Below are 22,188 nucleotides of genomic sequence, written 5' to 3'. Positions count from 1 at the left end.
AAGAGATTTTTTTAGGAGGAGGGGACAGCAAGATTATAAGCATGAAGTCTGAATAGGACTGCATTTGTAGGATTGTGTTATAGCTTTCATAAATATTTTTTTTTCTTTTTCTTTTTTTTTTCATAAATATTATTAACATAAATGAGTGTTGAGCTTTTTTACTATGGAGAATTTTGAGAACATTCTAAATGGGCCACACGTAGAGCATAATGGTTGAGGGCCCAGACACTGTACAGAGGCCGCTGCGGTTCAGATTCCCCCTCTACTAGCTCTGTGAACGGTGGCAAGTTACTGAGCCATTCTGTATCAGTTTCCCTATCTGTAAAATGGGGATAATGATAATATTTATCTTACAGGGATATGAGAGTGTTAAGAGAGTTCTTATAGAAAGCAAATAGAAGAGTTCCTGACACATTGTGATTGGTATGAAATGTTAGTGTTACTGTTGTTACTGTTGTTGCTAGTTATCACAGATACAATTATGAATCCTAATGTCTTAATCTTTAGGTATTGTTTCATGCTCAAAAATTTTTTTTTTTAAGATATTTATTTATTTGAGAGAGAGAAAGAGAGAGAGCATGAGAGGGGGGAGGGTCAGAGGGAGAAGCAGACTCCCTGCTGAGCAGGGAGCCCGATGTGGGACTCGATCCAGGGACTCCAGGATCATGACCTGAGCTGAAGGCAGTCCCTTAACCAACTGAGCCACCCAGGCGCCCCCAAAATATTTTTTTTCTAAGTGACTAGAAACCAGCAACTCGATACATGCCCAGAGATGGTAAGGGTGAAGAACTTGTACTCTGGAATATCGATTCAAGGTCACTTTGATGTAACAAAGCTAGGTTTTCTGTGTCCTTGATACATTTAAGGCCCTTTTTGTTGATTTTTGCATATTAAAATGGAGAACTAGTTGAGGTTTTCTGTCTATGTAATTGGTAGGAAACCCCACAGACAAAAATAAAGCGGCTTGTGTTTGATTTGCTAAAGAATTTGTGGTACTTCATAACGTTTTGTAAAGCAACAAAGCCTTGGAAGTAGGTTTTACTATCCCTTGCTGCTGTTAAAGATTTTTGTCGACCGACATAAGGGACAACTGATGCTTGAGATGAGAATTTTAGGATTTACAAATGAGAGAGGTGATAATAGGCTTAAGTTCCTGAGGGGCACTATGTGGGCGGACAGACACACGTTGAATTGTGGAGAATCGACAAGTCTCATAAGTAGCTCCATGCAGTTGAATATTGTTTCCCCAGCATGACATAAGATGTTAAAAATTTGCTTTTCATTCTGATTCACCTGTTGGATCTCTTAATTTAGCTGTAGCTGTATAGTTGGTTATATTCTACCCTGTGGAAAAGCAGGACTTCTTTGTATGGAATGTAAGATAACCCGCCAGGGTCTCCGGCTTTATTTCCTACCGGTACCTCCTTCACTCTCTTCAGTCACCAAAGCAACTCGGATGACCCACACGACAGGGATCTCTAAGCTTTGTTTGTGCCATTTTCCTGTTGGGAGTGGGCTTTTCTGCACCTGGCAGAGTCCTCCTAATGCTAGTAATAAAGGTCAGATGCCGCCTTTGGCCCTTCCCTCTGCCCAGACAGTCTGCTCATTTCCTCCTTGCAGACTGCAAAGCACAGCGATGGAGCTAGGCTTGAGCTCCATTGTCCAGGTTCTCATGCTGGCTGAGCGACATACTAGCTCTGAAATCCTTTTTTTTTTTTTTTTTTAATTGAGATAAAATTCATAGGTTACCTTTTTCACCATATTAAAGTTTACAAATCAGTGGCTTTTAGAATGTTTATAATCTTGTAAAGACATTGCCATTACCTCATTCCAGACCATTTTCATCATTCTAAAAAGAAACTCTTCGTGCATTAGCAGACACTCGCCATTTTCCCTCCCCCCGCCAGCCCTAGGGCTACTTACTGTCTCTCTATATTTCCCTGTTCTGGACATTTCATGTAAATGGAATCATGCAGTATGTGTTTTGTGTCTGGCTTGTTTCACTCTCCATAATGTTTCAGGACTTATCCATGTGGTAGCATGTATCATTAACTACATTTCTCTTACATATGGATATACCACATCTCGTTTATCCGTTCATCAGCTGATGGATATATGGGTTGTTAACAGTTTTTGGATGTTATGGATAACACTTGTGTACACGTTTTTTTGTGAACAGTATGAACATATGTTTGCACTTCTCCTGGGTATATACTGAGGAGTGGAATTGTTAGGTCATGTGGTAGCCTGTGGTTGAACTTTTTGAAGAACTGCCAGATTGTTTTCCAAAGTAGCTGTGCTGGTTAACAGTGCACCAGCAGTACATGAAGTTTCCAAATTCTCCACATCCTTGTCAACACTTGTTGCTGTCTTTTTGATTAATCAAAAAGTGGATATAAAATGATATTTCACTGTTTTTCTAATTTGCATTTCCCTGATGACTAATGACATTAACTTCTCTTATGCTTATTGGCTATTTGTGTTTTTTCCTTGGACAAATGTCTGTTAGATCTTTTGCCCATTTTTAAATTGGGTTATTTTTTTTAAAAATTGTTGAGTGTAAGAATTCTTTATATATTCAGGATTTTGGTTCTTTATCAGATATGTGATGTGCAAAATATTTACTCCCATTCTGTGGATTACCTTTTTTTTTCCTTGATAGTATTTTTTGATGCACAAAAGTTTGTAATTCTTAGGACGTTCAGTTTATCTATTCTTTTGTTTTTTGTACTTTTTGTGTCATGTTTAAGAAGTCAGCCTAATCCAAAATCATGAAGATTTACGTCTATATTTCCTTTTAAGAGTTTTATAGTTTTAGCCTCTATATTTAGGTCTTTGATCCATTTGGGGCTAACTTTTGTATGTGCTGTGAGATAGGAATCCAGCATTATTCTTTTGTATGTGTATATCCGGTTGTCTAGAACCATCTTTTATTTTTTTCTAAATTTATTTATTTTAGAGAGAGAGAGTGAGAGAATGAGTGGGACGGACAGAGGGAGAGGGAGATAGAGAATCCCAAGCCGACTCCGCACTGAGTGCAGAGCCCAACACAGAGCTCTGTCTCATTACCCTGAGATCACGATCTGAGCCAAAACCAAGAGTCAGATGCTTTTTTTTTTTTTTGAAAGATTTTATTTATTTATTTGAGAGAGAGGATGAGAGAGAGAGAGAGAGAGAACATGAGAGGGGGGAGGGTCAGAGGGAGAAGCAGACTCCCTGCTGAGCAGGTAGCCCAATGCGGGACTCGATCCTAGGACTCCAGGATCATGACCTGAGCCGAAGGCAGTCGCTTAACCAGCTGAGCCACCCAGGCACCCAAGAATCAGACGCTTAACTGACTGAGCCACCCAGGCGCCCCTAGCACCATCTTTTGAAGAGACGTGCTTTTCCCATCGAATGGCCTTGGCACTCTTGTTGAAAATCACTTGGCTGTAATGTGAGGGTTTATTTCTGGACTCTCATTCTATTCCATTGATCTATATGTCTTCTCTTTATGCCAGTTTCACACTGTTTTGATTATTGTAGCTTTGTAGTAAGTTTTGAAGTCGAGATGTGTGAGTCCTCCAGTTTTGGTCTTTTTCCAAGATTGTTTTGGCTATTCACGGTCCCTTGAATGTCCATATGAATTGAAGGGTCACCTTGCCCATTTCTGGGGGGAAAAAAGTCAGTTAGAATTCTGATAGGAATTGTGTAAATCTGTAGATCAATTTCGGGGAGGATGGCCATTTTAACAATGGTAAGTCTTCCAAGCCATGAACACAGGTGTCTTTTCATTTAAGTCTTTAATTTCTTTCAACAATGTTTTGCATTTTCAGTGTGCAAGTCTCTCATTTCCTTGGTTAAATGTATTCCTAAGTATTCTTTTTGATTTTATTATAAATGGAATTGTTTAGCTCTGGAAGTTTTAGAAATTCTTAAAACTTTCAAAGTTTTAGTTTCTGTGCATGCAAAATGGAATTTATGTTGAGTACCTACTTCACCAGTTGTTGTGAGTTAATTCACATAAAGGGCTCAACAAGTAGGCCTGATGGTTCAAGCTAAACTGCGAACTCTCCGAGGAGTGGAATTTTGTCCTACATATTTTTGAGACACCTTCTTCCTCCCCCTGTTGAGGTAGCATTTAGTGCTGTGCCTGTTGGTACTGAGGGAATGTGGAAGGATGGGAAAATTGTACTGCATCATCAATTTCAGTTCTTAAGTTTGAAAGTTAATGTGGATTGGGAGTTAGGGACTCTAATTCCTCCTTATACTTCATATTTTGATAGGGCTTCTTTTCTTAAATAAGCCTTGTACAGTAATTTTACCACGTCTTAAGATAGTGAAGTCACTTTTCAAGATGGTTGAATGGACCTTGGTTTACTAAAGGAGTCAGAAAGCAAGAATTCATTGCCTTGGTGAACTCACAGTCCTTTATATGCCAAAATTGTAAATGAAATTAAAATGTCTTAATTTATAACATTGTAAGCCGCAATATTAGAGAACCGAGTAGTTTCAGTTGTATATTAATATGTAGCATGAAAAGCAATCTTATAATTAGGATTATAAAATACTTCCTTTTTCTGAGTACTGTAATTTCTAAAATTTGTATATCAGAAAAATGTATAAACGGTATTTATTTTATAAGTGTAAAACAGAGAAAGCTTTAAACTTGATCTCATGGTAGCATTGGATCTCTCACCCTGAGTTTAACAGCTCAGTTATCTAAGAACTTGTGTTACTTCTTCTGTCTCCCAAACAGAGTCAGGGTAAGAGTGCCTTTGTTCTGTTTAGCAGCCGGGATTAACTATTAATGATACTCTGCTGTGGTGAGAAATGTGTAGACAGTTTTCAGGGATTAGTTCCATTACATTTCATTGCTGATAGAGGGAGGGCATTGATGGTGATGCTAAAAAAACTAAGCATTTATTTAAACATTTATATTTTCACATTTTAGTGCATTTTTGTATTTAGTTGTCCTGAAATTCCTCAGTATCAGAAGAACAAAAACAATGGTAACAAATACTGTCTGATGCACTGTGAAGTCTGAACATACCCCTACAGTGCCAGGATGGGTGATCTGGGGTCTTGGGCTGGTGCAGACGCAGCTGGAGCCCCTGGCTCATCTTCTCCCTGCCTCTTGCTTTGCAGGCTTCTGGGGGTAAGTGAGGATGGGAGTCCCTGTTTGAGGGGCTTGACCCACTTTTCTTGCTGCAACTTGAGAATCAGTAACCTTTCCTTTTGTTTTTTATTTTTAATTATTTTTATTTTTATTTATTTATTTGACAGAGCGTGACAGAGAGAGGGAACACGGCAGGGGGAGGGGCAGAGGGAGAAGCAGGTTTCCCGCGAAGCACAGAGCCCAATGCACAGAGCCCGATGCACAGAGCCCGATGCGGGGCTCCATCCCAGGACCCTGGGGTCATGACCTGAGCTGAAGGCAGTCGCTTAACGACTGAGCCACCCAGGCGCCCCTAAACCTTTCCTTTTAAACTAATGTTCCTTTTAGGTTATAAATTGCACTCAGGAATAATTTAAAAAGTGTGACAGAAGGAAAAACATTTCCTCTAGTGAGTGAAGTTTCTCGTAAGTGGCAGCAGCAGCTACCGTGAAAGTTCAGACTGAAAACCTGACCAGCTGGAGACCACCTCCTCCTCCTCCGGTCCCTCCACCTCCCACCCCCGCCTCATTGTTGGGTTTGGAGGGAACACGTTGTTCTCCGTTGGCACCGTACCACGTTCAGGAACACAAGTAATCCTGTTTGGGGATTATAGCCCGAGAAAATTTGATACTGGAAAAAGACTACTTTTAAGGAAGGGGGTGAAATTGGGACTTTTATCTTGAAAAATAAAATCAGGTTCAGAAAGGAAGCTTATTTATGAAAATTTGAATTGTAATGGAAAAACAAGTACCGAGTATTAGAATGAACAAAGAATGTATCAAGTGTTAATTGTTTTTGACATGTATTTTCATACTAAATTTTATATAATAACGTGATTGGATATCTTTTAATTTGTAATGCAGTTATAATGAAGGACATTTTTGTAAACTATTTAAGAGTTTTATTATTTTCCCCATTAGTCACTGATAATCAAATAATTATCATTCTTGAGACACTTAGCATATTATTGTCCTTGTTGATTTTTCTCATCAGTTACTAACCTTCCTAACTCCTCCTGTGGCCTCATTTCTCAGTCGCTGTCCTCATTTGGGGTTCTAATATTTCATTAGTATCTTACACTGACTTTGTCAAATGTTGCATCTTGTGTTGCCTTTTTTCAGTTTTCACTTTGTTCTGGATTTGCATTCTATTTGAATTGTTGTTGGGACTGTATGAGCATCAGTGAGAGAGAGAGAAAGAAGGGGGTGGATGGGTGGACATAGAGGCTAGGGATAACCAGGGACAGTTTGAATGGTCAGTTCATTAACGATTGTTTTTGTTAGCACAATTTTTGCTTTTCTGTGTGTTCTTATAACAGATGACTTGAATAACGAAGGCTGGGATAACAAGGACTCCATTTTTAGATTGGACCATCTTCATGGTGTTGGTCAGCTAATCACCAGCCTTCCTAGAGGTCTCAGAGAGCTTGCTTTACTCCTACCCCTTTATGAAGGGTCTCGTCCGTGTCCGTCTTTGAATTTTGAGACAGGAACTCAGTACTTGGTCCCAGATGGTAATACCAGGGATTGACACTTGAGCCAGAAAAGCTTCTGCAGGCCCAGTGTTTTGCATTTAAATGGGAGCCCCTTAAAGATACTTGCAGGCTTAAGTTGGAGACACCAAGAGAGAAGGCCTGTAGCATGCATCCTTCAGTAGTAGAATCTGTGAACATATGAAAGAGGAGAAGCAGTTAATTGGTAGTGACAGGAGAAGTGGAATTAGGGTCACAGAGGTGTTGAATCACCAGAATGGTGAAGCATTAAGGCGGAGAGCAATCCTTCTGAGCACTTGGTAACAGGAACTCTGAGTATCAAGAGCTGCCCTTCCTTTTGAACAAGATTCTCACTGTGAGGCCTATGGAGGCCTTTTTCTATTCTTAACTTCTAGATGTTTTCTGGCAGTATTATCCTATCACCTGAGGTAAACTGAGCACATACCTGTTTCTTGCAGCCTGAAATGGCTCTAAATATATATAAAGCATTAATTTAAAAAAAAAAATCCTCCTTATTTATGTGTACCCAAAATAAAATCAGCTTTGTGAATGATTATGTAAAGAATTTGGCAAGAGGAAGGAAGTTTAGTAAATCTGTTGGACTAACACCCATGGAAAAAGGATGTATGTGTAAGAATTGAGGTAGAACTGTCTGCCCAGTTATGTCTTATTTAATTTCCATGTCCTAAAAGACAGGGTCCCATGTGAGCTCATGTTTGGTGTGTAGTGCAGCTGTAAAGGACGTGGGAGCATGTCATCTCCACGGCATCCCTGTGTTAGTCTCACGCTGCCACTACTCTTAAGATCCAGGTGGATTCAGGGCTGCCCACTTTCCCTTCCAGGCTATCTGTTCTGTGAAGCGCATCCTTTATTGAACTTTGTTTTAATAGTTCCTATCAGTAACTGCTCTTCCTGGTCTGGGTTCTTAGGGATGGGCTCAGCTCTGGACTCAGGGCCCTGCGTGTTCCATGAGTCTCCAGACTCATGTTATTAAGTGGAAAATGAAATATTAGAGATAGTAGGCCATTAACCGAAGAATTAAAAATATTCATCTTTACAAGGAATTTGAGTATCTTTTAAAGTGTAGGTATGAGAATAAAAGGTTTTTGTGAAGAAGGTCTATGGGTTGGATAGAAGAGAATGAGTGGGAGATCCTGGTGAATTGGTTTTTCCTTTTTGGTGTGTAAAGTGATGCATAACAAGAGTATGATGTCATAGACTGACCAGTGGTTGTAATCAAGAAAGCCAAATAATAGTGATAATTTTAATTGATTGGAGATATGAGAAAGTAGAATTTAGAAGCTGATTTTACTTTATTTTTTTTAAAGATTTTATAGAGAGAGAGAGCGAGCGAAAACACAAGTGGGGAGGAGAGGGAGAAGCAGGCTCCCCACTGAGCAGGGAGCCCAACGCGGGGTTCGATCCCAGGACCCCGGGATCATGACCTGACCCGAAGGTAGACAGATGCTCAACGGCCTGAGCCACCCACGCATCCCAAAGCTGATTTTAAAGAAAGCTGAATGTTCTGCTTGGGTTGCTAGTCCTTGGAAATTTAGCTGTAGCTCGCAGAGATGGTAGTCTTTTGGAGAAGGTGAAGAGTATTCTTGCTACCAGTTGTTTATCTTTTAACTCTCCAATTTCTTCTTCATAAATTCAGATGGTTCAGCTAGGTGATGACCTCTGAGGATTCTTCTAACTCTGCAGTTGTTTGAACCTCTAGTCAGAGGTACTGTATCTGGAAATGTATATTTAAGAATAAGGAAACTAAGTTAGGTAGATTGTAACTTTGACGAGAATAGGCTAAGAAAACCATCAGACTCAATAAGTGTGAATTGAAGTGAAATGTCAGTTCCCCTTCCCTAAGGAAGTTGTGGTCTCAGGGGTGTCAGACAAGTAGTGTATGTATTTTAGTAATTCTCTAGTGCAAGTGTATGAGATCTGCAGAGGGGCAGAGGAGGTGAAGTGTATTCTGTCTGGGACGCTGTCAGAGGGGAGGTAGCGCTTGGGCTGAGATTAGAAAAGGGAGTTGGGTGTGCAAGGGAAGCAAACTGGGCACTGGCATCCCAGGGAAGGAAACTGCGTAAGGAAAGACTTGGCGGTGTGAGAAAGCATGGTGTGTTTGGGGAAGTGCAGAGTAGCGCTCAGTGGCCCTAGAACATAAAATAGATTGAAAAGGGTGAGTGGTGGTGATGATACTCCAGATGAGACAGGGATGCTGGTCTGGGATCCTTCAGAAATTCCTGGCTCAGAAGGGCAACGCTGCTGCTGTTCAGGGAGACCCTGGACTGAGAAGTTGATGAGGTCGTCAGCCTTAGATGCTGCATTCAAGGCGTGTCAGGACCATGTACATAGGCAAAGATGTCTGCTGGGGGTGGAAGGACATACAGTTCTGGGTTGCAGGAGAGAATATTAGGCTCGAAATTCATGTTTAGTCATCATCAGTGTCCTTTAGTTGTGGATGTCAAGGGAATAGATGGAAGAGTCAGTGAATGAAAAGAGGGTCATACAAGAGAAGTATGACTAACATGTAAGGTCTGAGTGAAAAAAGATGATACAGCAAAGCACGTAGAGTTAGGAGGAGAATCATAAGAACACAAAAGGATTAGAAAAACAAGAAACTTTTGTTGTCCCATAATGTTACTTATAAATTAAAACAAAATTATGACAAAAAATATCAACCATAATTTTGAATACGCTTATTCCAACTACATAGGAACCACTTGTTCGTTTTCTTTGTGAAATAAAGAAGTGTAGCCTTAGTACTCACTGGCCTGAATGAATAAATGGAGACTGTGGATGGTTGAATAAATATGTATTTATGGGGTTGTAAGATTGCTGCTTTGGAAGAACTGAGGAGTGGTGGTGAAGAGAGTAATTTAGAATTGTGGGGTTGGGGGGCATAAGGTTTTCAAATGTAACTATAAAAGCAGATTGGATCTCTACATCAATTCATAGACTGAAATACCTTCTAAAAGGGTCCAAGATTTACATGCTAAATAAAATTATAAAGTGTATTAGAAGAAAATGGGGTGATTTAAAAAATTTGGTGTGGGGAAAGTCTAAATATAACAGGAAGACCATCATTCATTAAGGAAAAGATTGGTGGACTTAATTGCAAAAAATGAAATAAAGTATATAGGGTCCTACATACTGTGAATGAAAGAGAAGAACAACCAGCTGATTTGTAGTGTGTGTAAGAGAGCATCCTAAGTGTGGTCATGGTAGAGGACTCAAGTGATCAGAGGTTCAGGAGGCTGAGGTCCTTAGCCAAGGGTTTTGGGAATTCCTGTCTGTCAATGTGAACATCACATGGCAGGGATTGTGGTGGAATGGCTTCTAGAGTTCTTAATGAATGTGGGGAGTAATCAGACCGTGGCTGGTATTGGTAAGGAGGAGTGGGTAGTAGAATAGATGGGATACACGGGCCTCAGAGTATACAATATTAACGTAGTATTTATGAACATTCCTAAACGTTTTGGTCCTTCGGGAGCTAGAAACAAATCTGAGGGTTTGAAGAAAATGTGAAAATGATGGTAGAAACCTGTCCATGTATTATTGGACACCATTTTGGTTTGGAGCTCTCAAAGCTTTAACTTTTCGTTTCTAATGTTTATACACTTCCTAAGAGCTGTGCAGTTTAAACTTGGGTTTTTGTTTTTTTTTTTTTTAAGATTTTATTTATTAGAGAGAGAGAGAGAGAGAGTGAGAGATAATGTGAGGGGGAGGGAGAGGGACAAGCGCTGAGCACAGAGCCTGACACTGGGTTTGATCGCACAACCCTGAGACCATGACCCAGCCCAAGTTGAAACCAAGAGTCAGACGCTCAACTGACTGAGCCACCCAGGCGCCCTTAAACTTGGGGTCTTTCAGCTTACATGCACAGATAATCTATACACCGAAGTGCGAATTTTTTGTCTTTTTGAAATGAACACTTACCACAATGAAGGATTCAAGTGTAACCTCATTTCTGACTTGGCTAGTTGATAAACTTGAGAATAACTCTCTAGATGGGGAGGCCCAGATACAGATTAAAGTTAAACTTCCATATATAATCAAACTGTAGTGATAAAAAGGTATATGTTGAGCTTGGTGTAGTAAGAGTTAGAAGGTAGATCAAAACTGGAAAAGCTGTTTAAGATAGGACAGACCTACTGTACCTCATTAATTAATTCGGCAAATATTTGTTGAGGATCACTGTCCTTTGCTAGGCACTCCCTAGCAGTAGACATGGAGGGCTGACTAGTGGGCACGAACCCTACATCTGCATGACTGTCATGGAATACTGTATTTCGTTAAATCATCACAATGGCCCTTTACGAGCCATTATTATCCCCATTTTATAGGAGAGGAGATAGAGGCTTTTAGAAAGTCCAATTTCCCAAAGGTCACGTGGCTATTAAAAATGTTAGAGGAGGGGCGCCTGGGTGGCTCAGTTGGTTAAGCGACTGCCTTCGGCTCAGGTCATGATCCTAGAGTCCCAGGATCGAGTCCCGCATTGGGCTCCCTGCTCAGCGGGGGGTCTGCTTCTCCCTCTGACCCTCTTCCCTCTCATGCTGTCTCTCATTCTCTCTCTCAAATAAATAAATAAAATCTTAAAAAAAAAAAAATGTTAGAGGAGCCTGCCTTCAAATCCATGGCTGTGGGTGGCCAAGCGTGAGCTCCTAAACACTGCGCTCTTTTGAAACCTGCGGGAGGGGTGTTACTGAGCATTTACTATGGCACCTGGTGCCAGATTCTGTTAATCCACACAGGAGTCCTCAAGGTAAGTTTCATGATCATCATCTCCATTTAACCACTGTGCGGTGTGCTCTCCCCGGTGGTTAGGTAGTTTGGCCTTAGCCTGTGGCAGATTCCGTACTCTCATCAGATGTTTGTGCCAGTTTTATATAGTGCCCGTTGGATCAAGTTGGGAGCTTAAACAATTTGGAAAATCCCTTATTTTAACAAACATTGAAAGGCTATTTCTGAACAGGTCCACTGTATTTTAGGCAACTAATTTTTGTTCCCTTTTCCTTTTCTATCTTTTCATATTCCTTTGATTTCTGTAATTGAGATTCTTAAAAATTAAGATTTGTTTTACCCCTAGGAAAACAACCCCGAAACTATTGAGGTCTACTTTGAAATCCTGAGACTGCCTGTAGTAGTATTTCAGTGGCCAGGTGTTTTATTTTTGCTATGTGAACTTTTTATTATGCATAGAAAGCACATTCACGAATAGGAAAACAGCTTTGCATGTGAAATAGTCTAGGTAATGGGACCATGTCCGTTTTATTCACATAAAATTATGTGCTTTTAGGTTAGTCATTGGTATTCTTAAAGGAAATGTGTTAGAGTTGTTTTTTTTTCCTTTTCCCCCTCCCTTTTATTTTTTACCTCTCCTTCCCTTTTAGTCTGGTATCTTTTTTTTCCCCCAAATACGTATCAGCAATTCTCTTTTAATTAAATTGAGTTGGCGCTTCCATTTCTGTTGCAGATGGCATTGTCAGTCCTTTCCTAAAAGGACAAGTATATTATCTGCTCGGTAACTGGGTGTTGCTGTTCACTTGTGCTGTACTGTGAAGGAGGAGGGGAGAATTAAGGTGTAAAATCGAAGTCTTTTTCTAAAGGAGTTAGGGACTAGGTATTAAACAGATTCTTCAATTAGAGACAACTGAGAAATCATAACAAAGGTTAAAAAAAATTTCAATCTATAAATTGGGGTTCTGGTTTAATATTTCATTCTTAAGTGACAAAAATGATTCACTGAGCCATATTTTTTAGGGCTGGTGAAATGCAAGTAGCCAAGGGTTGCACATCTGTTCCTTTCAGCTCATACCTTTATTACCCAGGTTTCTCAGATGATCTAGGGTATCGAATGCAGTGGTGAGCATTTCTTGTTTGTATTTTAATTTGCTGCATTTGAAATCTTCTGGTAGAGCCCTGCTAGTTCTACCTTAAAAAAGAAAACACCCCTCTGCTTAAAAGAAATGGTACTTCCTGCTTTCATAAACAGTCATGTGCATAGTTTAGCAAGGCCTGGTGCCTCTGGAGCTTTTTCCCTTTATAGCACCATCGAATCCCAGTCCTAACAGAAGTACTGCGAATCTTGTGGCCTCTTTTTGAACAAAAGGGATCAGAGAGGAAAAATCTGTTGATATAAAGCTTGAAAGCAAGGGCAGGCAATCTTGGTTGTGAATATTTTCTGATTTTTCCAGAAATCAAGCAGAAGATTGAGCTGCTGATGTCAGTTAACTCTGAGAAGTCGTCCTCTTCAGAAAGGTACAGCTACATCTCTTGCATGAACAATTAATGGTGTAGCATTGCTAAGAAACAAACCAGGACGTATTTTTTTTCTTGCCAAGTTTGCTGTATAATGCATTGTACTGCATGCTGGTCATTGTGCTGTATTGAAGATGTGTTTTTGGGCAGGCTGTTCTGCTTTTACAAAGGGTAATTGATTTTTAAAAAAATAGTGAAGCCGAATCAGCTGCAGCACGCACGCCGTAGCCCAGCAGAGCGCTAGTTCATGTGTGACAGCTGTTGAAGGCTTTAAAAAATAATTTACCGAGCTGCAAAACAAAAATTGTGCTTTCTTTAAGGAAATATTGGTATTAGATTTTCTTCCTGTATTTTGAGGCTGTTGCTACAAAATTACCAACATTATCTGTAAGATCTAGGTTAAAAATACTTGGCTTTTGGTTGTCATAAATATTTTCTTACGTGGAAAGGGAGTGCCATTTGTAAATAGCTCAGGAATTGCAAACCCACAGATTAGTCACATTCTGAAAGAGAGATATATGCTCCTTCAAGTCTGTGCTAGGGAATGGAACAGTCGCTGCATGCAGTAATGGTTCGTGCCTGCAGGTAAGCACAAAATGACTCAGAAGTGTTTTTAAAGCAATTATTTTATCTGTCAATCAAATGATTATACCTGTAAGGAGGTATTTTCTTAAAATGGCTATTTTACTAAATAAATGGAATTGATATTTTTATCTCAAGCCAGAAATGAGGCTATATAGTTGCCCATTTTGATATGTAAATATTGTGTTCACTTCTGTTTGCCAAAATTGTGTATACTACATAATGTTTTAAATTGAGGTTCTTGGGCATACAGTTGATGCTTACCTTTCTTTCTCTTGGTTACCTAATAGTTTATACTTTATGTTGATATTTTGTTTTGAAGGTGTGTTGATTTGTCTCGCCTGTGGCTAGTTTTCAGGTTATCTTTTTTGTTCACAGATTTAATATTTAGGAAAATATTATGGAGACATGATTTAGTAGTTGAGGAATGATAGAGGAAAAGCACTGGGGAAAAAAATGAGGTGAAGAACTTACCCTGGTAAAAAGGATTTATTTAATTCAAGTACACTAGTGTATGGAGGACGTGATCTGATGGCAAAATGATGACATTAAATCGATTTATTAGTGTAATTAGGTGAAAGGCCCCTGGCTGTAATTTAGAGCATTACAAATAAGACGTTAACTACTTTCTTTAGAAACTGAAAACAGAAAAATTTATTCACATTTGTGTTTATTTCTATGTAGTTTCTAACTCCCAGTTTGTGGCTAGCCGTCCGATTTTGAACACTCTGTTTGCCGAGATGAAAAACAATCTAGACCCTTGTGAGTGTTCTGTCAGTAAAATGGTGGTGATGGGAAGGGGGGGAGAGGGTGGTGGTGTAAATAGTGAGTGGTCCGGGGGCCAACTGTCATGTTGGAGTTTGGTTACCAGGAAGAGCATTCTCAATGGGATGGCGGCAATAATTATGTCAGCTCTTTTGAGTAGCATGAATTCTCTATTGATAAATTGAAGGTTGGGCAGAATGGATGAATATTAGCGAGAAACAAGTTAGGAATGAATGAGGTTTCTGTGGTTAAAATAGATTCTTCAAGGAAAGATTCTAAAATATTTTGGTGATTACATTTATTTATTATTGTTGTTATTTATTTTTTAAATCTTTTTACCCAAGCTCTTGTAGTTAAATTTGATGGAAAGGGAGGTTGCATGTGGTTATGGTTTTAAAGTTTAGAAATCAGCCACTATGCTTGTGACAGCTTTATACAGTTTTACCAGAGCTTGCTTGCTTTGTTTGTTATTCTTTTGGGGGTGCTTAGACATATATATGGCTTTTGTGATATGCTGACTTCATTGGTGATAAATGTAGTTTATGGGTCAGCCAACACTTTGCAAACACAAGTTGTTTCATTAATGTGTATATGTTAAAAATAGAAATTACTCCTTTTTTCTTCTCTTTTTTAAAGGCATACAATAATGAGTAGTCAAATCTTTTGTTTTTTTAATGTGTTTGAAAAAACTTGAGAAACAAGAATATGAAGTTAAAAAAAAATTTATGGCCTAGTAATGCTATATCCTGCCCATGAATGTAATAGCTTGTAGGATCATGTAACATTACATCACGTCCTTCAATTCCTTGTTCACCAGTTACTTAAATTTTTAAAGTCTTAGGTTTTTTTGTTTTTTTGTTTTTTTAATTTAGCTGTTTGAGTGTTTGAGTCATGGCCTTAAGTCTTAAAGCTATTTGGAATTTACATATGGTCAATATTCCTTTTTTTTTTTTGGTAAAAATGATAAAGAAATCCTGTCTTTTAAAAAAATTTTTTTTTATTAACGTATAATGTATTATTTGTTTCAGGGGTACAGGTCTGTGATTCAACAGTCTTACACAATTCACAGCACTCACCATAGCACCTACCCTCCCCAATGTCCATCACCCAGCCACCCCAACCCTCCCACCCCCCACCACTCCAGCAAGCCTCAGTTTGTTTCCTGAGATTAAGAGTCTCTACAGTTTGTCCCCCTCTCTGGTTTTGTCTTGAGAAATCCTGTCTTCTCTAAAAGAAGGGAGAAGCTACTTGTTTGCAAGAAACCAAAACTTAACCATTTTCCGCAGTTGATTTTGTTCACTGTCTGCAGCATAGAATGATCTTTTGATATTTCAGGCCTTCCAGTGGAGAAGCAACATTGCTAAGTACAAAATATAATAAACAGTGATGTGATATTCCTAATAATTCTTCCATCTCATATTTTTAACCAAAGGCTTCATGGGAGTTGCTAGTCCTGTGTGCCGGCTAATGTTGGCTCAATTAATTCTTACTCAGTTTTGTGAAATGGGAGAAACAAAACAAAAAATAACGCTAATTCACTTCTGTAGACTTAGGATCCTTCATTAGGAAATAAAGCTGATTTGAAGCAATATGTGGAATTTTGAAGGTTGTTTTGGAGCCTAAATTAGAAAATATGTTTTCTTAACAGATCTTAGTAACACCTTGAAATTTAAGGTTATATTTTTACCTTTAACAGAATAGTGGAGGCCCATTGAATGTTACTTTGTTTTGTTTTGTTTTTAAGATTTTATTTATTTATTTGACAGAGAGAGAGAGACAGCGAGAGAGGGAACACAAGCAGGGGGAGTGGGAGAGGGAGAAGCAGGCTTCCCGCAGAGCAGGGAGCCTAGTGTGGGGCTCCATCCCAGGACCCTAGGATCATGACCTGAGTTGAAGGCAGAGGCTTAACGACTGAGCCACCCAGGCGCCCCCCCATTGAATGTTATTTTGTAGGGGAGGTATGGAGTCCTGTTCAGAAAGGCTGACTCATAGGATGAAATGCAGTGGGGTGACAGAAAGTTATAGTTCTATTTTTTGGTTTTATACTCTGGAGAAAGGGGAAAATGTTAATCAATTTTTAAATTAAGGACAGAGAACATTATTGAATGAATTAAAAAAACAACAACAAACCACATGATACCTGATTTGTACGTTATTGCCAGTTGAGAGGAACACATTATCAGTTGCAAGGGGGCCCCCTTCTGCAGATTTTAGGAGCAGATCTTACTATGAGTATCTGCTCTTTAATTGCTGCCTGTTGAATGAATGAATGTATTCATCTTAAATATGGTAGTGAGAGGACCAGTCGCAGGTTTACTTCCTTACCTACCCCCGTTTAATGAAAAAAAGAAAGCTGTGAACATTTATTTGATATAAAAATTAGGTTTTCAAGGTTTTGTTTCTTCTTGACTTTTCTTAGCCATGACACTTCTGGGATTTGGAAACTTATGGGGTGGAGTGGGTGGGGAAGAGGAGGGAAAGGAGTAGTAATCATGATAATAGCTAGCAAAAAGGTAGTAATCATTTATTAAACAGTTCCAAATACGAGTTCTAAGTGAGGAGGGGAGGGGAGGAGGCAGGGTGGTGTGGGGGAGAGAGAAAGAGAGAGAGGGAGGGAGGGAGGGAGGGAGGCAAGGATTGCCTGTGGGGAGGACTCTGACACATCATCCCCTAAAGATCCTCAGTGAGCAGAAGGAACTTTGCTCTATTAAAATTTTTGTCAAACTGTATTGCTACTTCTTCAGTGAACTCATGAACAAAATTGGACAATTCTTAATCAGTAAAGAAGAGTTGAGCCCAGGGTGCTCAGAGTGAGGATTCCCATTCTTTACATGCGGACTCCTGGGAGGGCTGAGGAGTTTGTGAGCGGAAGGTCCTAAGGAGCTGGGGACCTGAATTCACACAAAGCTTTGTGCACATCTGCTCTTGTGAAATGTAAATGTTGTTGTAATTAATAAAGGTCACAGTCAGTGAAGTTACCCAAATAGCAGTGCCTACTAGGTTTGCATTTTCTCGGGGACCAGATACCAAAAGGATCATTTCGTGTGTGTGTGTGTGTGTGTAATGTGTTTGACATTTTGGGGGGTTAAAAGGGGTCTTTATAGTAGTAGATAAGAAGTGCTAGCTTAGGTTATTAGCATCCACATAGCTAGCACTTAATTGAATTTATAAATTGCTAACTACCTTTTTCAGGAGAAGAGAGAAAGGAAGAGGGAGAAGGTATCATAAAAATATTGACACTGAGGCCTGTGTTCTGCCAATATGGTGTCAGCAGGGTAGGTGAGAAGGGGTAGAGCTTGTTGTCCCTACCCCAGCATGAGAAGGGCATGTGAAACACATAAAGAATCTGTCGCTATTTTTGTGTGTATTTTAATTCCTTTATTTTGGAGCCTCTTAAGTGAAAGAAAAAGGGCATATGATAATGAGGTGTGGTTGCAGAAAGCAAAAAGAGAAGCCTGGAAGAAAAGGGGAATGGAAGGGGAAAAAAATTTAAAAAATCAGGATGGGAGAGAGAAGTAAAGGATATTTGGTGGAAAAGGATTCAGGACCATGGTGCCTTTTATTTGCTTTTACGTCGAATGTATTTTCCTCCATGTCTCTGGTGAACTAAGAGCAGTAATGGAAGGATAGCCAGATTTTATAAAAAATTCCCTCTTCTGGGGCGCCTGGCTGGCTCAGTTGGTAGAGATGCTACTCTTGATCTTGGGGGTTGTAAGTTTGAGCCCTACGTTGGGTGTAGAGATTACTTTAAAAAAAAAAATCTTAAAACAGAATTCCCTCTTCACTGAATCACCCCGTTCCAGCTCACAAGGCAGGGCAGGTAGGTAGTGGTGTGCTTCTGCCTTTCTCACCCTCACCTCGGCCACAATCTGAGTTTCCGGGGCACGTGTACTTGAGACGCACTTTCCTGAGTGGTGAGAAGAGATGACAGTGGCTGATTGTGTGGTCTTGCTCCACTCAGTCCTTGCGCTTTCTTCTGTTTTCATTGAATTTTCAGTAATATGTTTATTGAAGATATATATATATGGGAAAGTGCACAGATCGTAGATCATTATGAAATCCAATTATTGGGTTTTCTTTCTCTTGTAGTTTATGTTTTACGTGTTGTATCTAAGAAATCTTTGACAAGCCCAGGATCACTAAGATTTTCTACCAGGTTTACTCAATAAAAGTTTTTGGCTCTTAATATGTTAAGACTGGGATTCATTTGGGTCTTAGTATTAAGGTAAAGATGAAGTTCTTTCCACATAGGACTGTTCATTTGTATCTGTTTTTGAACGTCATCTATAAATAGAAACCCTCTGCACACGCTTTTACTCTGTCTCCTCCCCACTGTACCTGTGAGATGCACTTGTATTTTGTGTGTAGTGGGAGTTGGCTCCATCTCGTTGCTGTGCAGAATTCACCATATGAATGTGCCCCGCCTTTATTTATCCATTCTGCTGTTGATGAGCATGTGGGATGTTTGCAGCTTGTTAGGAATACTGCTGCTCTGAGCATTTGTATACATATCTTTTGGGGAATGGACGTGTGCATGCGTTTCTGTTGTGTGTGCCCCCAGGAGCACCATTGCTCAGCGTTAGTGGCCACTGCCAGTTTTCTGGAGTGAGTGCGCCAGTCTGCACTCGCACTCACTCTGCTCCAGGTCCTGGCGAGGTTGGGACTGTATACATCCTTTTTCCCTGCCTTCCCATTTCTGTTCCTTTCCCCTTTTCTTTCTCTGTCAGAATTCTGATAGGTGTGCCAGCGTGACCAGTAGTTGGAGCCTTTTTGAGGAGAATTAGAGGTAGATAAGGGACTTTCTAAGTACCAACTTTCATCAAGGAAATCAGAAGTTTAGACTAAATGGGAATCATAAGGTGTAGTCATCTGAGGTACTGCTCTCCCACTGACTGATTCTGATCTTTTAACTGGGCCCTGGAGGCCACAGGTGTTACCATTAGTTTTCAGACTTGGTTTCAATAGCAAAATTACTTCTTCATTTAAACCTTATTAGAAGAAGCCTGTCATATAAAACGGAAAAGCCCTGGGTGAGAACCGGGGAAGTAATCTGGGCCTCCATCGACCTCCAGTCCTCTTAAAAACCCTTGAGGTAGGTAGGCCACATTGGGTCTGACCAAGCAGTTAGGACATTTTTGATAGGTTTCGATTTTATATTACATTTTTATAATGTTAAATTTGTATAGTGTTACATATATATCATGGTCTCTAAAATTTCTGTATCACACACTTAAATAAAGGTGTACTGTTGTCTTTTAATTTCTATTTAAAAGAACCTGGACAGTTACCTGAGCTTCCTTCCTGTTATTATATATGTGGTCTAGAGGCAGTAGTTTCTAGATTATTGTGTTTGTCATCAGTTTAAACTTTGCTTCTGTTTTCTGATGCCTCTTTGGAGGGCTGCCACATTACGGCCAGCACAACCTTTCAGAACACCCACCTGCTCAGGCAGGTCACTCCACTTTAAATACCCTTCAGCTCTCTTCCCACCGTTCTTGGCAGAAAGGAGAACTCCATGTCTGGGCTAGCGAGTGCCCACATTTCTCCAGCCTAACCTCAGACTCCTCTGACTTTGGTCATGTCCCTCTTGCTTTGCTCTTATGCTGCTCCTATCCCTCCCATCTTAAAGAAGCCCTGCCTAGGTCAAATTACACCTATTATAAGCCCTTACAGAACCATGTACCTCTCCTTTGTAGCATTTGTCACAGCTGCTGTTTGACAAAGGGGAGTATCAATGACATTTGGTCTACTTACTGGTTTACTTAGTGTTAGCCCCACCGGAAGAACTTAAATATAGAAGTGTTTTCATTGCAGAATATTTTTATTTTATATCATCATTTGCAGCTTACAATTTACGAACTTTATGGGAAGACTTTTTTGGTATAGGGAATCATTTTTACGGTATTGGCTTAGAGTAATAAAGTATAGCCATATATAGTCATAAATAGTTATATATTCTCATATAAGCTAATTTAACTCAGAGTATCAAGGTTATAAATCTTAGGTTTTTCTATCACCATAAAAATGCAGTTTGTTATTACATACATTTTTTACATTTGTTATAATGTAAAATGGAAATTAAATCTGAACACCTTCCATCTCTTTGCCAAACTGGTAACATCAAACAATAGCCATTTATTTCCCAAATGTCAGCATTTTGTATATCACCTTGGTCCTGTTTGTCTTGGTCATACTCCATCCTTTGCTGTTATTTACTTAATAACGTGTGTTTTGCTTGTTTTTAGTTCTGATAAAATATACGTAACATAAATTTTTATAATGCTTTTTTAAAGTTAATTTTCTTTAAAAAGAAAACTTTGTATTCCTACCAGAACCTTAAAAAACAATTACTAATAAATCCTGTCTTGATTCTCTTGTCTGAATAAGGCTTTAGGCCTGGCCATATGCTCCCTCTGTTTACAAGGGAAATTAAATTGGCAAGTGTCAGAAAGGAGCTTAAATACGTGTTAGCCCCAGAGTGAGACGGGCTCTTTGATATATTCAGATAGCCTGAAAGAAGTTGGGAAAAGAGTAACTCTCTCAGTATGAGATTCATTGTAATTCAATACCAAGTCCCAAGTATCACCTATAATCAATTTGTGTACCCACAGCAGCACCTCCTCTTTGCTTTGGGAACTGCCCTCCGCCGCAACCCCCAGATGGCAGGTCAGGGAAGTTTTGCACAAGTGGGAACACCTAGTATAAGAATAACAGTGATGGGGTGCCTGGGTGGCTCAGTCATTAAGCGTCTGCCTTCGGCTCAGGTCATGATCCCAGGGTCCTGGGATTGAGCCCCGCATCGGGCTCCCTGCTCGGCGGGAAGCCTGCTTCTCCCTCTCCCACTCCCCCCGCTTGTGTTCCCTTTCTCACTGTGTCTCTCTCTGTCAAATAAATAAATAAAATCTTAAAAAAAAAAAAAAGAATAACAGTGACAACAATAAGAAATAACTCTATCTCTAGCAGTCATATTGCAGATTCCCTTTGGAGCAGAATTCTTCCAGCCACTGGCTGGAAGAAATTAGAGACTAATTTTAGTGTAGGTTACATTTGTCATCCATCCATCATCCGTCCTTCCATGCAGCATTTATCTGCAGCTGCTGTACACTAGCCAGTCAGTGATTTGGAAATCAGGGAGCCGCAAAGGCGGCATAGAAGCGTGGGATCTTTATAGAAGAGGCCTTGGTGGGTGGCTTACCCCTGACCTAAGTTTGGTCAGTTTTTTGGGCATGTGGTGCTGAGCACCGTATCCTGGACCACTCCAGTGGGAGGCTCTTGGCATTTTTTTTTTTTTTTTGGAAAGATTACAAATAACCAATAACTGTACTTTGGGTGAATGTACATTAAGACTAGAGGTGCGGTGAAGGGGTTACAAACATTTGCCTACCAAAGGCAACTGTGAGTGAGTGATGAGGGCCAGGTGCAGACTCTAGAACACTAGAGACCACAGTCCCATCTAAAGAAGTAGCTGCTGTTATACTTCAATTAAAAAAAGAAAAGAAAAAGAAAAAGAGGAAGGAGAGTGAGAACTGGGGAGAAGGAGCACAGAGAACTCAACATCCTTTCCTGTTCTTTTACAAAGGCAAAAATAAAACACAAAATGGTCTTTGTAAATTACTCTGCAACTTTGTAAATTACTCTGCACCTATTGGAAATAAATGAACTGATTTGCAGTGTGAGAGTATTAAATTCATTATAGTTTATACAGTGTAAGGAATATGATGCAGAGATTAAACCGTGTTATAGAAGACTTAATAATGCAAAAATGTTATTAAAAGACATTGTAAAAAAAAAGAGAGTAGGAAAGGTGAAAAACAGGTGGCAAAAAAGTATTTAAAGATGTTCTAGCTTCTGTAAACCCAGAGTTTATAATACGTGTGTGTGTGTGTGTGTGTGTAAATGAGCATGTATGTATAAATGAACCTGTGCACACAGATATATGGTATTCAGAGACACA

At 39.6% G+C, this 22,188-nt stretch overlaps 1 protein-coding gene across 6 annotated transcripts in view; it reads left to right on the top strand.

The window, feature by feature from the left end:
* SRPK2 (SRSF protein kinase 2) overlaps positions 1 to 22,188 on the top strand; it is a 245,556-nt gene that overhangs the window by 86,235 nt on the left and 137,133 nt on the right. The window contains exon 3 of one of the 6 annotated variants that reach the window (XM_054505340.2): positions 12,824 to 12,887. The exons of 4 other annotated variants lie outside the window; for them this stretch is intronic. In XM_054505340.2, coding sequence (XP_054361315.1) covers positions 12,850 to 12,887 — 38 coding nt within the window. In that variant the 5' untranslated portion in view covers positions 12,824 to 12,849. Of the gene's footprint in view, positions 1 to 12,823; positions 12,888 to 13,397; positions 13,473 to 22,188 lie in introns of those variants that run through there. One more of the 6 variants, XM_045864860.3, reaches the window with a different exon arrangement.

Source organism: Mirounga angustirostris, unplaced genomic scaffold, assembly GCF_029215605.1.
Source record: "Mirounga angustirostris isolate CCGP_5_RB_7025 unplaced genomic scaffold, mMirAng1.0.hap1 SCAF_12, whole genome shotgun sequence".
Taxonomy (NCBI): Eukaryota; Metazoa; Chordata; class Mammalia; order Carnivora; family Phocidae; genus Mirounga; species Mirounga angustirostris.
The sequence above is the reverse complement of the archived record's forward strand: the minus strand, read 5'-3'. Positions and strand labels throughout refer to the sequence as shown.